Here is a 19,745-nt window from a genome sequence, read left to right on the forward strand (position 1 = left end):
CAGTTAGTTGTTTCAAAGCCAGAAAAGATACTTGCAGCATCAAATGCCTAAAACCAATTTCTCAGTAAAATCTACTGCCCCCCTTCCAATCTCTTTCCATAACTGTTGCTAAAAATACTTTCATGAGATATTTTGTCACTTGATTCATGTTTTAACTTTATAACCTAACTCATTTATAAAACCCTGGAAAATGCTCATTAATGTAATAATAAAAGAATAGATTTTTCCCTTTAATGCAACTCTCTAACACACATTCTTAAACCCCATGTCACCTGATATGGCATTTGTATTTTATCATATAACTCATATGTATGAATGCATAGAGCTGCCATTTTTTCAACTAAAAAATATTAGGAGTTCACTGTCCTTTTGGGTTTCTTTTAAGGCCTTTCAGTACAGCCAAGCTGAAGTAATAATATCTATGCATGGTTTTGTTATTATGATAATAACAAGTTCTAGCTTATAATAATACATAGTACTTAGTTGGGACTAGGAACAATGATATACCGCTTTTTAGTAATTGGTAAATAGTATGTTTCTAATTTAACTAGAAATTAGAAAGAGAAAAAAAAATAATTTTAATATATATAAAACATTCTATTTAATAAAGTATATGCATAAAATTATATATTGGATAAGAAGCAAAATTAAAAAGAAAACAGCTTATAATATTCCTGGTAATCAGAGTTCCTAAATATAAAAACAACAAATGCCTTGCCATTTAAAAAAATTAGCACATTATACAACTTTTACATACTTCTGAGGAAATAAAGATCTTGTGACACTGTTCTGAGGAATCTAATCTTCACATTTATAAAAATTGAAGGCCTAATTTTGCAAATACAACTTTCAAGCTGTATGAGCAAATTTAACTTACATGGAAGGCACAGGATGACATCACGCTGAAGAACGTACCTGTAAATCTCATAAAATCTAGTCACAAGTCACTAGAAACTTCTTAAGGAATCTCAGAACTGTTTTTAACATGATGTTCTGATTCACACTTAGAACTGGAGAGTCTTTAGATCACAAATACAAATTGAAGTAAGAGTGAAGAGAACTGTTTCTTATTTGAATGCTACCTGCTTTATGCAGTGTTGGTTACTAAATACTCAGAGCAGATGATTAAAATTTTCTTTAACTTGAATTGTTTTCAATTTTCAACAGCTTATTCACTATATTTTTTTAGTTTGTAAAAAATGTATTTTCACATTATTACAATTTTAAAGAGTCAACCATTGAAAGAGATTTTAAAGTGAAGTCCTGCTCTATTAGCTTCCTACATTGGAATACAAGAATACAGGAAGTGCTTTCAACAGAAAGTTACATGGTCTACAGTACAACCTGTCTAGAAGACTTGCAAGGGACCAGTACAGTAACTTGGTCTCTTTGGATCAGGCAAAATCAGAGGCAAATGAAGGAGTGAGCTTTTCTTAAAATAACACATAGAAAACATTCCCTTATGAAAATGAATACTTGCTTGCACTTAGATTTGGTGCTATTGAGAAGAACTGAGGCACAACAAAACTAAGTGCACAAAGGGAAAATATCTGAAATAAAATGATTTTCATTGTGACTGAAACCTTTCACCATTAGATCCGATTGACAACGCTGGAGAATGACTTTCTCATATTAAAGAACATTACGAACACCAGGGATGAGCCAGTCAAAATATGTCCTGTGTATATGTAGGGTGACCTAAAAGGGTGCTGTAACTAAAAATTCTGATTTTCAAAATCATTTATAATTTTGATTTTTCATAAAATTATTGGCTCTTTTGCTAGAGTAAAATTAACTTCAAACCAAAACGATGCTCTTAAAGCTCTGGAGGACTGTCAGTTTAAGAAAGATGAAAGTTTCTCATTTTCTCAAACAAGCTCTACTAGACACACTTCTTTTCTTCATTTATGTCAGTATTAGATGTTCTTTCCACAGAATTTAAAGCATTTGGGTAGAATGTTAAAGATGATTCTTCAAAGAACAGATCTTCCCATGGTGACTAGGTAAGAAGAGTAATGTTGTACTCAGAAATGATGCTGCCTTGAACTGCAATTGCTCATTAATCCTAGTCATCATGACTCTAGCAACGCGTGCCATCTACATACTTGCTGTCCTTTCGACTCTTTCATTTCAGTCCAGTGATTGAGTTCCTCTTCTCCAGAGCTGTTCAGACCTAAAGAAATCCAGCCTATCATCTCTTTTCTTTTCATGCTGCGTTTGTTATACACAGACAGTATGAGTGTCACATCAGAGAGTTGAAATAGGGCCACTTGAAAAACAAAAGTTTCCTTGTATACTGGATTTGGCTGCCCTCTGCGGATGGATGTCTTGCATTTGGACATCTCTTGACCCATGGAATTCAGTAGAGTTAATTTAACATATGTATCTATAGAAAAAAACAACATACCACAAATTTCATTTGAAACAAACTCAAAACGTCTTTCTTGTAACACTTGCTGAGAAGATTGTTTATACTTTATAAGGATATGGTGTATACCATGTTTAGTAGAAATCCAATAATTCCATTTTGATTAAATGATAATAAAATGTGACAAGTACAGAGAATGCTAAGTAGGCATCAAATCTTTTGGGGGTAATAATATCTTAACCTCACTACTTCTACATTAGAGTTAGAATTTAAAGGTATACCTCATAATCCTTCCTCCACCCTCCCACCCCCATCCTTGACCTCCCACTACCCGCCCTTCCCATCCCCACCCCCGTTTAGCTTCACTAAGCAGGACATCATAGCATTAATAAACACTTAGCAAGCTCAATTAGCCACAACACTGTAAAGCATTCCACTGTGCTTTCAGAGTGTAAGAATAAACAAACGAATAGAAATGAAGGCAAATGGTAAGGAGGGAAAGAGAAAGACAAGAATGCAAAGATGACATCAAAACAGCTTAGGATGAAATGTCAAAAAAATCTCTGCATGGATGTGGTTTTTAAATATATTTTTAAAACATTTAAGGGCCAAAATGAAGCCAAATGCACTAAGGGCTCAAAGTTTAGCAAATCAAGTAAAACTTTCTCCTGGTTTCATGCAAGAATACATTTAATGTGCTTTTTGGATAGTTAAATACTACAGGATTCCTTTTTGGCACAATTTAATGTGAAATTTTAGGTATGGTATCTTAACTATTTTCATGAATTATAAAAAAAAAAATTGATGTGATGTTTAGTGTACCAAGTGAAACGTAACAGTTCATTACCTGGTTACTTGGGAGATAAACCCTCTTTTCAAACAACTGTGTTCTCAAGTTCTTTAGACTCATGCAAATTATCTTCAGCATGTAGATCCATCATGTGTACTTCGTATCAAAATTTCAATTAATTTTAATGAAAATTGCAATATTTCTCATGAAATATCTATTTCTACTTATGAGTCAAAATATAATGAACAAATAAACCTTTAATTTAAAAGGTTTTGCTAGTTTTATAGATACTCTGAATACCATCATCCATAATCAGAGATAAATTCTAAGTTAGTTTTATTTAAAGTACCACAGATAATAAATGTGCATTTTTTTTGGAAATCAACATGGTGGACAGCTTCACTGCTGGCAAGTTTTAGGGTATTTTGTTTTTGCATGAAAAGACAACATCCAATTAGCCTCTACAGGAACTCACCTCGGATTATATAAACCTGTCCACCTATCAAGTGTTTTAGACAACAGAACAGTCCATCTGACAACAGGGGGTGGAAAGCAGTAAAAGAAATAATGACCAGATGTCAATTGTTGGGTGAAAGAGGGTCAAAGGTTAGAATTAAAGAGGAAACACTGTTCACTGGAGTGGAAGAACACAAAACTTTAGCATTTTAATTCAGGTAGAGGGTTGAAAAAAGGGTATGTTGGGTAAATTTCATGGAATGAGAATTTTTAAGGTCATTGTGTAATCTTAAACAAAAATTACACTGTTTTAAAGGGGGACACCTTTATAAGGATATTTTCTTGGTCTAAAGCACATTGAACATAGAATCATGCAAATTATCAGACCATAAAAGACTGAATAAAAGGCATTAAAGGATCATTATTATTATTATTTTTCTAAATTTTTAAGTTTATCCATGCAATATTTAACACTTCAAACACTTTTTTTTACTCCCAATGTAATATAAAACTAAGTTATGCAAAATAAAATAGAACTACCAAAATTTTTGTTCTTGAATGTTACCACTGTTCCTTTGGGATAAAAATTGGATTAGTCAGTCTATAACATAGTTCAAAATTTAGAACCTAGGTATATATGAAGGGTCACAATCTTATATACAATAGACAAACTGATAAAATTATCATATTTTACTTTATAAATACCCTACTTCATTTAATTAGTTTTAATGTTGACTTATATTTACCTACTAGTTACTTCCCAGCTAATACCATGAACTGTCCTACTACTGAAGATCTAATTCTAAAATAATGGAAATTGCTATAACCTATTCTTTAACCTGATAGATCTACTCTATGTTGCGGATGCAAATCTCTTAACTTGTTTATTGTCCATCCCTACCTCCACCCACCCCCTGGTTCATTTTAGTTCTGATTAGTGTTTCTCTGTTTCTATCAGAGTGGGTTCAGCAAGGACAGAAAGGCAAATCTGTCATTTCATTCTGCTGCTTTCTAGCATTTCAAGTTAAAGATTTGTCAAAAAATTAAACTATTAGCTAAGCAGGAATTGCAAACTGACAGCTTGTGGCTAAATGTAACCCCAAATAATAGACCGTGTTCAAAAAATTTGAATCTGAATGTCTTAAGGCAGGGCGTGCACCCCTGCATTTATCACAGGCCTCTCCGTGCTCCTTCTCTTTCCTCTACAAATTCTGCTCATTTAAGTTACTTCCCAGGCCATTTGAGTTTGCATTCCTAGCGTGGATTAATGACGGTAACCAAGTCACACTTCCAAAGCTCTTTACTCTAGTGATTGCTTTTTTCCACCCTCTGAATGTTTCCTTCTGAAAGGAAAAAGGGGACAAATAATAATTCCATCCTTTTTACGTGCCTTTATCCGATTTGAGTATCACAGTTACCCTGTGAGAAACACAACCTTAATTTTACATATAAGGAAACAGCCTCAGGGAAGTTAGGTCACTCGTCCAAGGGTAGAAATAGAAATCTAACTTTGGCCTTCTGACGTTTAATGAAGGGACAGATACATTGCATGATGTATGTAAGAAGTGAGGTTTCCAGTACTACTGAGGGCACACTAAATACATTTTTATGACTTTTCACTTTGATTGAAAAAGTAATTTTTAGGATATTTAGAAGTAAAGTTAATTCAAGGGTGGAAAAAGTTTCCCCTCCAACAGTTATTTGATACTTGGAGTGAAATATTGCTTCAAGCAAGTCTGTAAGAAATTGTTAAACAAATTTAAGGTTGGCATTATTATTCAAGATTTCCTTTCAAATTTTGAGTGTAGGCCGTTATTAACAGCTTTAATTTTAGAGAAATATAAAGAGGCTGCTACTTTCCCAGTTTATTTCTACAGATAACAATAAACAATGTTGGAGGTATACTGCATGACAATTTCTCTGTGCATAACTTATCCCCAGCCTCCTGAGCTGGGAGAGAGATAGGAGAGAGAAGAGTGAGAGGCATATAGACAGGGCAGAGGTATCTACACCATCTAGCTTTCCTTTCCTAGCATCGAGCATAAATATCAAACTATTCCTTATTCTGTTTGTTCTGGTAAAAGCAAAGCACATTCCATTTAAGAAAAGATTCTGCTGGCAGTACTGATTTATAATTTTAAAGGAGGAAAAATGTGAAGAAACAGTTTTTTCTTAAATTGTTAAGGGAGAAAAGAAGGAAAAATATAGAAGTATACACATTAGTTCATAGTACTGCATGCAGAGAGGAAACATGACATCGATCTTCAGTTAAAAACAACAGCTATAAGCATTCGTCATCATATTTGTGGAGTGTTACTACCTTTAAAAAAAAAACCTGTAACTTTTTCTGGCATTAGAAGATAATGGCTATGATAGGGCTAATTCATTCTGCAGACACTGAAAAAGTTAAAGTCTTGCCACCTTACAATTAATGTTTTGAATTTCAGATCTTTCTAATTCCCAAATGGCTGGAAATAGAAAACATGAAACAGATTGGCTGATGATTAAACCATCATTGATTGGTTAAGGCTAAATGATAGGACTGAAGCCCCTACACTGCGAGTCTCATAAGTACAGAAAACACTAGAATTAAGAAAAATATTTTTCACTCACTGGGTGGTCTGTTTGCTGCCAAGTTTTTGAAGTGGCTGCCTTTTATCACTTCTGCTGATAGTCTCCCAGTTGTGGCATTATAAAGCAGGCCAATGAGAATTTCTGGGACTGAGCCATGTTCAAGAGACTGACAGGAGGATGTACTTTCACTACAGGAGACTTCTGACACGCTCATTTGGGAGTTACAGCCCTGCAATCAAAAATGAAATCTTTATAGTATTTTGTAAAAAAAAGATATATTAATAGATACATTGGTAATGCCCTGTTTATTGGAATTAGGTAGATAAGTCATGAAAAAAACAAGAGTTGTAAGCAAAATTCCCAAAACACTAGATTAGAAATGTTCTTAGCATATTTTAGTTCCTGGATCTCTTTTCATTATACAGCAGTCAAAGGAATGACAGGAGATGAGAAGGCCTCATAAATTCTTGCATGTTTGGATACAAATCAGAGAAGATAAATTTCTTAAACTCATAGGTGCCAATGAACTCTTTCCTGAATGTAAAAGAATTGTTTAAAAGATGTATTGACCTTAAAAGACCAACACAGATTCAGACTCAATTACATTAAATGTAAATGTCTTAAGTGTCCTTTAAAGACAAAGATTGGCAGACTTTGATTAAATAAACACAAAATCTGCTACTTATAAGTCAATATGTAAAACACTGATATACAGAAATTGAAAAAAAGAGGGTGGGAAAATATTTACCATGCAAATAATAACCAAAAGAAAATCGGTATATTAGTACCAGCCAAGGTTAGCTTTAAGGCAGTAACTATTACTAGAAATAAAGAGGTACACTCAATAATGATAAAACTGCAAACTTACCAGGAAGATAAAGTAATTCCAAATTTGCATTATTTAATAACATGGGCTCAAAATAAAAGAAGCAAAAATTGCCAGAACTAGAAAGAGAAATAGGCAAATCCACAACCAGTGGGGTTGTCCACATACTCCTTTCAGTAACTGACCAAACAAGCAGGCAAATAAATACAGTAATGATGTAGAAGATTCGAATATCACAATAAGTAAAACTGACCTAATGGTAATATGCAGAACACTCCATCCTACAACTACAAAGCATACATTTTCTCAAGCATGCAGTGGAGTTTTTACAAAAATATTTATTAAGAAAGCAAACGGGGGCTTCTCTGGTGGCGCAGTGGTTGAGAGTCTGCCTGCTGTCGCAGGGGACACGGGTTTGTGCCCCGGTCCGGGAAGATCTCACATGCTGCGGAGAGGCTGGGCCCGTGAGCCATGGCCACTGAGCCTGCGCGTCCGGAGCCTGTGCTCCGCAACGGGAGGGGCCACAATGGTGGGAGGCCCGTGTACCGCAAAAAAAAAGCAAACGGGAACTTCCCTGGTGCCACAGCGGTTAAGAATCCGCCTGCCAATGCAGGGGACACAGGTTTGATCCCTGGTTTGAGAAGATCCCACATGCCACAGAGCAACTAAGCCTGTGAACCCCAACTACTGAAGCCCACGTGCCTAGAGGCCGTGCTCCACAACAAGAGGAGTGCACCGCAATGAAGAGTGGCCCCCACTTGCTGCAACTAGAGAAAGCCCGCGTGCAGCAACAAAGACCCAATGCAGCCAAAAACAAACAAACAAATAAATAAATAAATTTAAAAAAGCAAACGAATTTCAAAAATGAATTTCAATGCTGGAAATCATTCAGAATGTTTTTTGAATCAGCTAGAAATCCAAACTAAGTTCTAGTGAAGAAAATTCCTATAAATTTGGAAATTAAGGAAACAAATATAAATAATCCATGGGTAACTAAATGATAATGAAAATAAATTATTTGAAAAGATTAATAAAAATAGATAAATGTTAGTCCAATTAAGAAATAAAAGAGACAAGGCACAAATGAAAAAATATCAGGAATGAAAAAAGACACTACTACATATTCTATAGGCCATGAAAAGATTTTTAAAAAATGAGTAAGAACAGCTTTCTTCCAACAAATTTTAAATTTTGACGAAATGGACATATTCCTAGAATAGTACAACTAAGCAAAGTGGACACAAGAAGAAATAGAATATCTGAACAGTCTAACTGAAGAAATTGAATTTGCAATTAAAAACCTTTCCAAAACCAACAAAATAAAACTCAAAAACTTTAGCCGGATGGCTACAATAGTGAATTCTAATTAATAATATTAGTCTTATGCAAACTCTTTCAGATAACAGGAAAAGAGGAAACACTCCCCAGTTTCCTGTGAGAAACTAGCAAAACCTTAAAACCAAAACCCGACAAGGACATTATTAAAAAATTACAGGATTTTCTCATTCATAAACTTAGATTTAAAACTCTAAATAAATGCTGAGCAAACCAAATCGAGCAACATGTAACATCATACTTAATTTTTTTTAAATGTTTCCCCTTTGAAATTGGGGACGTGACAATGATGTCAACTATTACCACTTCTAATCAGCACTGCACTGGAGGTTCCAGCCAGTGAAGGTCCTAGCCTTATGAAAGGCAATAAAATGAAATAAAAGGTATAATGACTTGGACTGTCCTTATATGCATACTATATAGTTATGCACATGTGAAATCTAATCAACTCCACAGAGGTATTACAGTCGCCTGCAAAGGTAAAACTTAAGAATCCATATATTGCTGTATACCAGGAACAAATCCGAAAAGAACATTTAGTTCAAAATAACATTTATTACAACATAAAATATAAAATATCTAGGAATAAATGTACAAATGACATGCAAGGCCTCTATACAGAAAACTATGACTATTATTGAGAGAAATTTAGAAGTGCTATATATACTATGTTAATGAATTATGAGGTCCAATTTTGCAATACTGTCTCCAAATTGATGGAATAAATGCAATCAGAATCAAGATCTCAACAGGTTTCTTTGTGGAACTTGACAAGCTAATTCTAAAATGTATGCGGTATATATATACAATGAAATATCATTTAGTCTTAAAAAAGAAGGAAATCTGCCATATGTGAGAACATGGATGAACCTGGAGGACATTATGCTAAGTGAAATAAGTCAGTCACAGACAAATACTGTGTGGTTCCATTTATATGTGGAGCCATATAATGGAGCAGAGAGTAGAATGGGGGTTGCTAGGGGCTGGAGGAGGGGGAAATGGAGAGTTACTGTTCAATGGGTATAAAGTTTCAGTTCTGGAAGATGATTAAGTTCCAGAGATCTGCTGTACAATATTATATCTACAGTAAACAATATTGTACACTTAAAATTTGTTAAAGGGTAGATATCATGTTAGATGTTCTTACCAGAATAAAAATAATAAAATAAATGACAAGATAGGGGGCTCTGCTCTACTGAGTATCAAAATTTATAATAAAGGTACATTATTTAAGACAATGTGATAAAACAATATCTAAGAGACTGTTAAATAGAAAGTCCACTGAGTAATCCATGCATAATAGACAGTTAATTTACAACAAAGGTGGAACACCTCTGAAACACATATACTTCACAATTAGCTCAAATCCCAAATATGTAAAGAATACCTATAAATCAATAAGAAAAAGACAACACAATATAAAAACACTTGACAGATACTTGAATCAGCACTTTCACAAAAGAATGGTCAATAAATATGTGAAATGATGTTCAACTTCATTACTAATCAAGGAAAAGGAAATTAAAACCATGAGCTAACACTACACAACAAATAGCTGGGCTAAAACAATAGTGTGGTGAGGACACAGAGAAATGGGAAGTCTCATATTCCAATGGTTATAGTGTAAAGTGATATGTTTTTTTAAGATGTTAAAAATACACATACCATAATATCTGTCAATTCCATATATATACATCTCGATCAGGAATATGTGCAATGTTTACCAAGAGACATATGAAAGTACGTCCATAGTAGCATTATCTATAATGACCCCAAAGAGTGGAATGGATAAACAATTTGTGGTGACTTCATATAATTCAGCAACTATACTGTACATACAGTATATATACACTATACAGCAATGAAACTAATTATAACTACATTTACAAACATGATTTTGAGTGCAAAATGCTGAACCTAAAAGGATATTTAGCTATATGGTTCCATTTATGTAAATTTCAACAACAAAAAACAAAAACCAAATAAAGACCAGGCAAAACTAAACCATAGTATTTCAGATGCATGAATAGGTAGTAAAACTATAAAGAGAGCAAGAAGGTGATTAATTTAAAAGTCAAATTTTTGGTTAACTCTAGGGGTGGGGAGAGAATAGTGATTAGGAAGGACATGGGGGCTTCTGAGGGGTACTGGTAATGTTTTATTTCTTGACCTGGATGGTAGTTAGATGGGTTGTACATTTCTGCCTTTTACACTTTTCTACTATGTGTTTGGTTTCACAAGAAGAAAGATTTAATGAAAGAATTACATGATACAAGGATACAACATATACAAATTAACAATAATAAAAATGTTTAGGACTTTCTTTGAACATTCCTAAAGGGATTCACTCCATGAGTTTAAAAAAAAAGACTATAATACTATTTTCTATAGCAAGTTTTTAGATTTAAAAATTACAGATTTAGATTTTTGGATTTAATAAATCTGAAAATGTCTTACACAAGTCTTCAAGTTTGAATCTAGGTTGGCCTATACAAGTAATCAAGGAGAATTAATACATACTTGGTGACTGAATTAGCTCACGGGACTAATATTCAGAGGGATAAAAATCTCATATTTTCAAATCTAACTCTAAACAGTAGAGGAGAAAACCAAAAGGAAGATAAATCTTATATTCCTAAATCATGGGTACACAAAACACATAGTTTGGTATGTTTTCATGACAGTTGGAGGAGAAAACATAATTTTAGTAAGTTTCAATTAGGATATATCATCACTTATGAAAATAGTGTCAAAAACATGCTCAAGCACATTTGGTGCATTTGCTACATTAGGCTATTATACTAGCAGCATCTGTTAGAATACTGTGAAATACATTTTTCATAGTATAGCATTTTTCATATTAACCTACTGTCAGATAATAAGATGTGAATCTAATATTTTCTTATCAACACAGAGGTCATATTGCCAATTTTGTGCAACAAAGTGATGTCCCGAGAAAGTCTTGGGAAAGGTCTTTCTTGCTCCTGAGAAAAACAGCTAACTTATCTCCCTGCTTTACTGCTGCAAAAATGTCCTTGTCTCTAAGCCCAACAAAAAAAAGCAAGTGATAAGATTCTTGGTGATCACATTCTATTTTAGTAAGCCCAGCTGAAATACAGTAGTATTTAACAGAAAAAACAAAAAACTATTGTCTGAAGAGTTCATTCTGAATTTATACCTTAGAAAAAGTGCTAATCTCATGGTCTTTCTATTGCCATCAGTGTAACTGCCTATCCAGGGTTGGTATAGGTGTGGCAATCCAAGGGGATCACTGATTACAGCAAAAGCAGTATAGAATAACTATATAAATAGAGCAACTGCAGTAAAGACAAATTAAATACAGATACTATAAACTCAAATGGCATCTTTCCTCCAACTATTCCTCAGGGCATGCTGCTCCATTCAGTGTGTATTCAGGAATCTCTACCTACTCTCACTGCAGACTCCATCATTAATTTATAATTGAGGCTTCCCTAGGTGGCAGTAACTGCAGGTGATTAACCCAAAGTCAAACAAATCCCAATCATAATTGGGTCTACTTAAAGGAATCGTCCCATAGGCTCCCTAAAGTAAAAGTATAACTTCCTCCCATCTAACATAATACTTTATTTCTTTTTTAATACTTCTTCTCTTTCCGCCTGAGTCCTCTGCCCTAGGGTGAAGGATTATAAGCAATTCTGTAAAAGTAGGAAAAAAAACTTATTTAATTTTTCAGAAAAGTGAATAAACTCTATATAATGTTTAGCATAAGCAGAGTTAGTACTTATGGCAGCCATTACATGGCTTTAATGGTGTTAATAGGTTAAAATCAGGTAGGAACTTGTAAATATAGAGAGAAAAAAGTAAGATTGAAAATACAACAGAACTCCTATTAAGTAAATGTATGGGGCTTTTTATTAATACTAAACTGACTCCACCTTACTTGTAACCACTTCTCAGTACTTTTAAGGTAAAATTGATGAACTCTACAATGATAATTATTATGAATTTGAATATTTTCTGTTGAATTTATTTTTCACTGTGGCTAGAAGAAAATTTCTGCTTTTTAAGGTAATTTGACCCAAAATGCTTCCATTATACTTTCCTGGAAATGGAGCGATGAGGGCACTGAAGTGTAACCAGAGGGCAGCCACCTGCTGCAAACCTGGTGAGCTGCATCTCCAGTAGCGGTGCTCGCACCTCTCGCACCTTGGGGGCCCTTCCCTAGCCCCAAGGCACTGAGTGCCTATCAGACAAGGTAAGGAGGAGATAACCAGAGGCAATTTCAGGAAGGAGAAAGCAAGAACAGCATAGCTGCTCCAAATCTTACCCCCCTTCCACTTCCACGCCCTCCCCAATCCAGTGTAAAGGACAGCCATTCCGTATTTTGGTAGGGATAAAAACACACCCATTGACTCTAAAGGATAACTTACTGGGATGAGCAGTGGATGGGTGGATAGTTTACATTTCAGAGTGGTGTTGGAATCAGGATGCTTTTGGTTGCAAGTGACAGACAATGGCTACTGGCAGGGGAAGAAGTGGCCCTCCCAGGAAGGGTCTGCCCCAAAGCAACAGGGTACAGAGGCCATCAAGAGCTCCCAACCAAAAACACAGGAGGGACAGAAACAGAAAGCATCCAAAAGTAAGGACAGAGAGCTGGCTGGCAGCAGCTAGCCCTCCTGCTGTCTACGGGCCCCTGCACTTCCACTAGGATTCAGCCGGCAGAACATCAGTCTGCCTCCCTCCCTCCAGGGAAGCCTGGTGCTGAGAAGCTTCAGGCACTTAACCACCAAACTGCTACCAAATTTAACTGGCTTACAAGACACAAGGGAATTTACTAGCTTCTGTAATATAACAGTTAATACAAGGGTAGCTTCAGGTGCTCACTGATCCAGGCTTCAACCCATGTCACTAGGCAACAGTTCTCCTCCATTCCTTGGGCTTGTTTCCCAAATTTGCCTTTATTCTCAGGTAGACTCTTCGCTCCAAGTTGCCAGAGCTTTCAGTGGCTCTGAGTGTTGTGGGAAAGAGGAAGACATTATCCTGACTGCTCTCACCAAAACCCTAAAACTCACTAGTTAAGACCCGTGAGATCTAATTCTGGGCTTTGGAATGAAGTCACTTCATCCAAAGTACAGGAGCAAGTTGGTCTCCCAAGCAAAACCTGGACACTGTGGCCACAGAAGACATGGATGCTAGGCAGAAAAAACAGATGTCTACTACAGAGCCTCTTCAACTGACTTGTTTGCCCCGCTTTTTTTCCCCTTGGCCTTCAGTAAGGACTATCAACCCTGCTACTGAGGGCTTGCACCAACTGTGACTACTTCCCTTTGTCTCTTTGCTGGGTTTGGTCTGAGGGCCTTAGCCCTGCAAGAACCAAGGAACAGGAAAAGATGGTTCAGCGAAAGGGAATGTTACTATACTCAGGGAACACAGTATACCTGATATACAGCTTAGCTAATGAAGAGTGGAAAAAAAAAGTAGAAAATTCTCACTTTCTCTTTCATACAGAAAGTTGTTTCATATTAACACTGAAAACTTATTGATAAGATTTAAAATACAGCAAAAATTGTAAAACAAAAACTTTTCTATTACTTATGTTTGAATATATCATCATGGAGAAATGGTCATAAAAACTCCTGCTCTTATCAAAATGGTCATAAAAACTCCTGCTCTTATCAGAAATTTTGCATGTATACACATGCACATATTATTTTTTGCTACATTCAATATGAACATATTTAAATTGGCATTTCTGCACACATGCTTGTGAGATTGGTTTATAAAAGTTTATAAAATTGGTTTAAAAAGTTTATAAAATTTTCCCCATGCTCTCAAACAACTACTGTGCTATATAAGCTATTTCAGAGGATGAAAAGGAAAAGTACCCAGCTTCTCTTTTGAGATGTATAATTTTGACACTAACTAGACAAGAAGAACATAAAATTATAAACCAATCTCACTTAGAAACATATGCAGAAACCTCAAGTTAAACAATGTTAAATTGAATTCAGAAAAAAATGCACATATATATGTGTACGTGTATGTATATATATACACATTTCCTCAAACAGATATTATTCCAGGAAAGTTATTTGTTCATTGAAGTTGGGTAAAAGTTGCCCTTGAAACTCAACTATCTTTTTTTCTTTCTCTTTCTTCTATGAGAATCTTTTAGACTACTGATTGAATTTCTTAATGGTAATAAGTCATTTCATGTTTACTATTATTCCTAAATCAGTTTTTAGAAATTTATATTTCCAAAAAAATTGCTCATTTCATCTAAGTTTCCAAACTTGGTTTTCTAGAGTTATTCTCTTTATGATTGTGAAATTTCCACTGAATTGATTATCTCCTCCCTTTCATTTAATGTAATGTTTTTCTTTCCTGATCTATCTCCAGAGGCTTACTTATCAGCAATTTAAAAAACCCAGCTTTTGTTTTTTAGACCTCTTTAATTTTGTTCTTTCATTAATTTCTCCTTGTTTTCCTTTTGTAACTTCCTGAGTTGAAGAATATTTAGCTCATCGATTTGCACTCTTATCTTCTTACAAATATCTTTAAGGCTATACATTTCCCTATAATATTGTTTTATCTGTACACCATAAATTTAATAGTGTTCTCATTTTGTCTGATTCTAAATATTTCTAATTTCCATTATGCTTTCTTCTCTGACCCTGAGTTCACTTAGAGAGTTTTTTGTTTGTTTGCATATCTAGATATATAGATTTGAGGGGTGGGAGGAGAACTGCCTCTTTTACCTTACCTCCTACTATTCTACTCCTCAGTCTTGGACTTCTAGCTAAATGGGCCTCCTTGCTCTTTCCTGAAGACAACACATGTACTCTGGGCTCTGGGAACTGGCTGTTCCATCTGCTTGCAATGTTCTTTCCCCAGATATGCAAATGACTAAGCCTTCCTCTCTTCCAAGTCTTTGCCCACATGTTACATTGTCTCCAATGACCTCTTATTTAAATTACAACTCCTTTCCAACTAGCATTCTTGATCCTGTTCACTCTGTTTCTTTTACCCATAATACTTGTAACTTTCTCACATACTATACATTTACTATATTTATTACCTTTACTGTATCTCAAGTCTCCCCTCCCCCCTAATGAATTAAATTCCATGCAGGTCAAAATTTATTTCTGCTTTTCATTAATGTACACCAAATAACTAGAACGATGTCCAGCATGTGGTATGCCACAGATATTTTTGAATGAATTTTTAATTGCAATCCAATGTGGTCAAAGAACAAAGTTGATATGATATTGACTCCTTGATATTTGTGGAGACTTCCTTTGTGGCCTGGCATATATACGGTTGACATTTGTAACTGTTCTACATAGGCTTACGTTTATTAGGGTAGAGGTCCCACACACATACATTAAATTAAAGTGTTACTCAAATCTTTCATATCGTTGCTAGTAGTTTTCTGCTCGATCTCTGCTTATTTAGATATTCTACATACTTCATAATCTCTCAGCTCACCATCACTTCTTCCATCTTATTTCTTCCTTTTGAATTCAGTGCTCTTCATACACAAGTATATGCTTTAGTAATTATCCCAGCAATGAGCTATGAGTGCTAAACTCTCCTGGTCTTTGACTGAAAAGATCTGGAGTTTACCCCCTTCCTTAGCAAAAATTTAGGTGGCTATAATATTCCAAGTTCATTTCCCTTGGCACCTTACAGATATTATACCAACGCCGTTTGGTATTCAGGGCTGTTGAGAAGCTTTCTGTTAGACAGTTGTTGTTCCCTTTCCTTATCTTTTCTCTGTAGCTACTCTTATCATTTTGTCTTTGGTGTTTCACCCTATCACTGTAATCTTTATAGGTGTGGATTCATTTCTGATAATCCTGCTTATGAGCACCTGCACTTTTTCAATCTGATGATCTACGTACTTCAAATGTTGCCTCTCGCTTCTTCTAGTCTCTCACTCTGGAGTTTTTATAAGAAAATGTACTTAACATTCTCATTCTACCCTTCATTCTCCTTACCCTGTTATTCATATTTTTCATTGATTCTATTTTTAATGACTCTATTTTTTCATTCCAGAAGTTCCATATGGTCATTATTTAAATCTGCCTCTTTTCTAGTATTGTCTTGTTCTTTCCTTGTGGTTTCTGTTACTTCTTTTAGCTCTTTATTCATTTTAAGCATATTTATTTTATAACCTCTTTCACAGTGTTCTATTAGTTCATGTCCTAGAGATGCCAACCTATCTATCTTTTGGGTCTGCTGTCATTCATGATGGATCATTTCTTTCTACTTATACTCTTTCTTAATGTGAGTTCATCTTCAAGGGGGATTGTTTTTTTCTGTGGGAATTATGTATTACCTACGTTTGGCTACTTGAACAAAATAGGATGTTATGTAAGGAAAGCACTAAGAAGTAATGGGGACAGTAGACTGGTAGAAAATCAACAGTATCTATCACACCTTCATATCTAATATTTACATTCTCATTTGTTTAATAATTTTTAGAAACACTCTTATTCATCTCACAATCCTGATTTAATTCATTTGTGACCAGACTTCAGGCTACTTGCAAAAAATCAATCAATAGACCAAATACTGTTTTATCTTACTGAAGGAAACAGAATCGAATAGAAACAAAACAGTTTTGGAAGTCAGCAGTATAAGAGTTTATTGAATGTCTACTCTGCACAAAGCACTGTTCTAGGGGAGAGATGAACTGATTTTAAGGCAGACTATGATGTCTTGAAAGGTTTATGTGACAATACAGGTAGACGTGATAAACTCTGGGATATCAGAAACTATATTCCTGAGAAGAGATTTTGAAGTAGGCCCCAAAAGGATTTCAAAAGGCACAGGGAAGGACGGGCATTCTAGACAGTGTGATGAGCTAAGGCCCAAAAGTTGATAGCGCGTTTGGTAAATAAACTGATCTGGTGTAGCTGATGCATGTGGGGAGCGGGGGGGAAAATGTAGCTCTAGGAAGTAAGGTTGAAGCCAAATTTCACTCACCTAACTAGGCGAACATTTCCATCATAAACTTACTGTACAGCACTGTAACTGTTGCTCTGTCTTTCCTACTAGACTGTAAGTCTGTTGAGGGCAGAACCTTTGTTTTATTCATCTCTTATGTCCCCAAATTAGTACAGTACCTCTTGCTCAGCAAGCACTTAATAAAGATTGTTTAAGGAAAAGAATAAGTTGTGAAAAACATGAAATGCGGGGGGTGAGAAAAACTGGACCTGCTCTACAAGCAGTGGAGAGGAAGAGAGGTACAGTGACTGGAGAGGGGGGGCAACATCTCAGGTCTGCATCTCAGAAAAATAATGTAAGGCCAAACACGCACATGACTGAGTGCTTGGGCAGAAGTCGCAACTTACTTTGTTGGGCTAGTGACAGGTCTTTCCTTGAGAAGCACTTGTAGTCTGTCTTTGTGTATACTTTACCTCTTGAGCAAAAAATTGCAATTTTTTACCCTGGAGGAAAACACAGACTTTAAAAATATCTGATTTATTAGGATTATAATATAATTTATTTAGAAATAAATATAATTTATTATAATTATTACTGGAGATCTAGAAACATGTTAGAGTGGGCGTAATCATGTAAGATTTTTGTAACCTGACAGCTTTAGCACATGTTAAAACCTAGGGCTTTTGTTTCAAAATTAATGTAGCTGACTTCTCTGTCTTCTTACTGATCTATCATATTTCTGAAAACTGCAAAAGCTTTCTTTCTCTAAGGTATCTGAGTCATGGAAACATATATTGTATTGCTAATGTAGTACAGACTCTGCACCCCAGAAATGCCCTCACATACATACCCAGGGGAGGTGTGAGCTTTTTAAAATTGGACACTAACCTAACAGAGTGCTAGAATCCCAGTTATTCCCTATGCAAGTCAGTGTATTCCAAATGTATTAAAGCTTCCCTTTAAATAATTTGTTTTGAATGAGATGATCTGAATCTGTGTTTTTAATAGAAATATAATTTTTTCTTTTTACTACTGGAAACTGAAATAGAATGATAATTGTAAAACAACAGCCAGAAATTATTACAAAATGCCTCCTAAGTTTTGGGTTATATTCTGTTATCCAAAGGCTACTGGTTTTATAACTGTCGTTAATGGAATCTATTGAATTTCATTTTTAAAATATATTTTTAACTATTTAAAAACTAAAATAATAGCTATAGATGCACATAAATGAGTATTAAGATAGGTGATACAGTGTACTTGTAAGAAAAGCAAACCTTGGAGTCAGACTACCAGGGTCTGTCAGTTATGGAATGTGACTTCAGGCAAGGTACTTAGCATCTCCATGCTTTAGTTGCTTTACCTAAAACACACAGAATAACCGTCAACTTTCTTAGTAGTTACACCAATTGTTAACATATTAGAGAACACCAGTGCATTTCTGTATTGGAGATTTAATTTTGTATTTTGGACTAAAGATTCACCTGCCATTTCTGTTTACTGAGAAGTATTTGAAGATTGCAGAGCAAGCTGTTTTTAAAAAGTTACCATTTGTAACTCCTTATCTGTGAATCAGACTTATTTTTTTGTTGTGTAATATTTAAAAAAGAAATAATATGGATTTAATTTCAGAGCTGAAGCAAGGCTAAAACATATTATCAGCAATTGTATAATTGTAAGTATCTGTGCTTTGAAGCAAGACAGTTGGTTTGCATGTAAACTCTGACATTTTGCCATCTGTATGACCTTGGGCATGTTTTTAAATTTCCTTGATACTCAATTTCCTTATTTATAAAAGGAAGACAGAAATAGTACTATCTCAAAAATGTTATTCTAAATTTTTTGTTCAAGAAACAGCTCCATTATTTTTGGTGTTTGATGTTATAAATAAATATTATAAGGTAAGATTTCTGTTAGTAAAATCACTTTATATATTTGGGTTACGAATAATATTTCATTAGAAATAAAGGATGTGAATGCTTGAAAAACTTGAAAAACCATGTACCACACTGTCTTTCTATCCTTCTGTTTCTGAATGGTCCTTTCAAATGACCAAATTTTAAACATTATAAGACTGTGCTGCCCCCTGCTGACCCAGTTTCTCCAATATGTAATATTTTGAATCTTCTGAGAAATCTAAACTTATACTTTAGTATTATAGTTAGGTAACCCTACAGTAGGCTGGAAGGCTATAATAATGCAGATGGTAAAATAGTGAATGTAGCACTAAATAATATATGAAATTTGTCAATTACTTAAGTACAGACAATCTGATAGTGGGAACAAATAACAGAATAATAGACTCCCAATTTGCATAATATTTAACAAATTTAGATATCGCGTTCCAAGGAACCTCTACAATTGCTATTGTTTAAAGTGCTGCTGACACCTTGTGGAAAATTAGCAAAATTGGTACATTTTGGCTTAAATTAAATCTTCAGTAATTATTTCCCTGATTCTTT

General features: G+C 34.8%; 1 protein-coding gene across 1 annotated transcript in view; it reads right to left on the bottom strand.

The window, feature by feature from the left end:
- Positions 1-2,072: 2,072 nt before the first annotated feature.
- Positions 2,073-19,745, bottom strand: part of SYT14 (synaptotagmin 14) — a 145,483-nt gene continuing 127,810 nt past the window's right edge. The window contains 2 exon segments of the mRNA XM_065878769.1: positions 2,073-2,386; positions 6,228-6,417. Of these exon segments, the coding sequence (XP_065734841.1) occupies positions 2,073-2,386; positions 6,228-6,417 (504 nt within the window).

The sequence above is a fragment of the Phocoena phocoena genome, chromosome 1, assembly GCF_963924675.1.
Source record: "Phocoena phocoena chromosome 1, mPhoPho1.1, whole genome shotgun sequence".
In the NCBI taxonomy this organism is placed as follows: domain Eukaryota; kingdom Metazoa; phylum Chordata; class Mammalia; order Artiodactyla; family Phocoenidae; genus Phocoena; species Phocoena phocoena.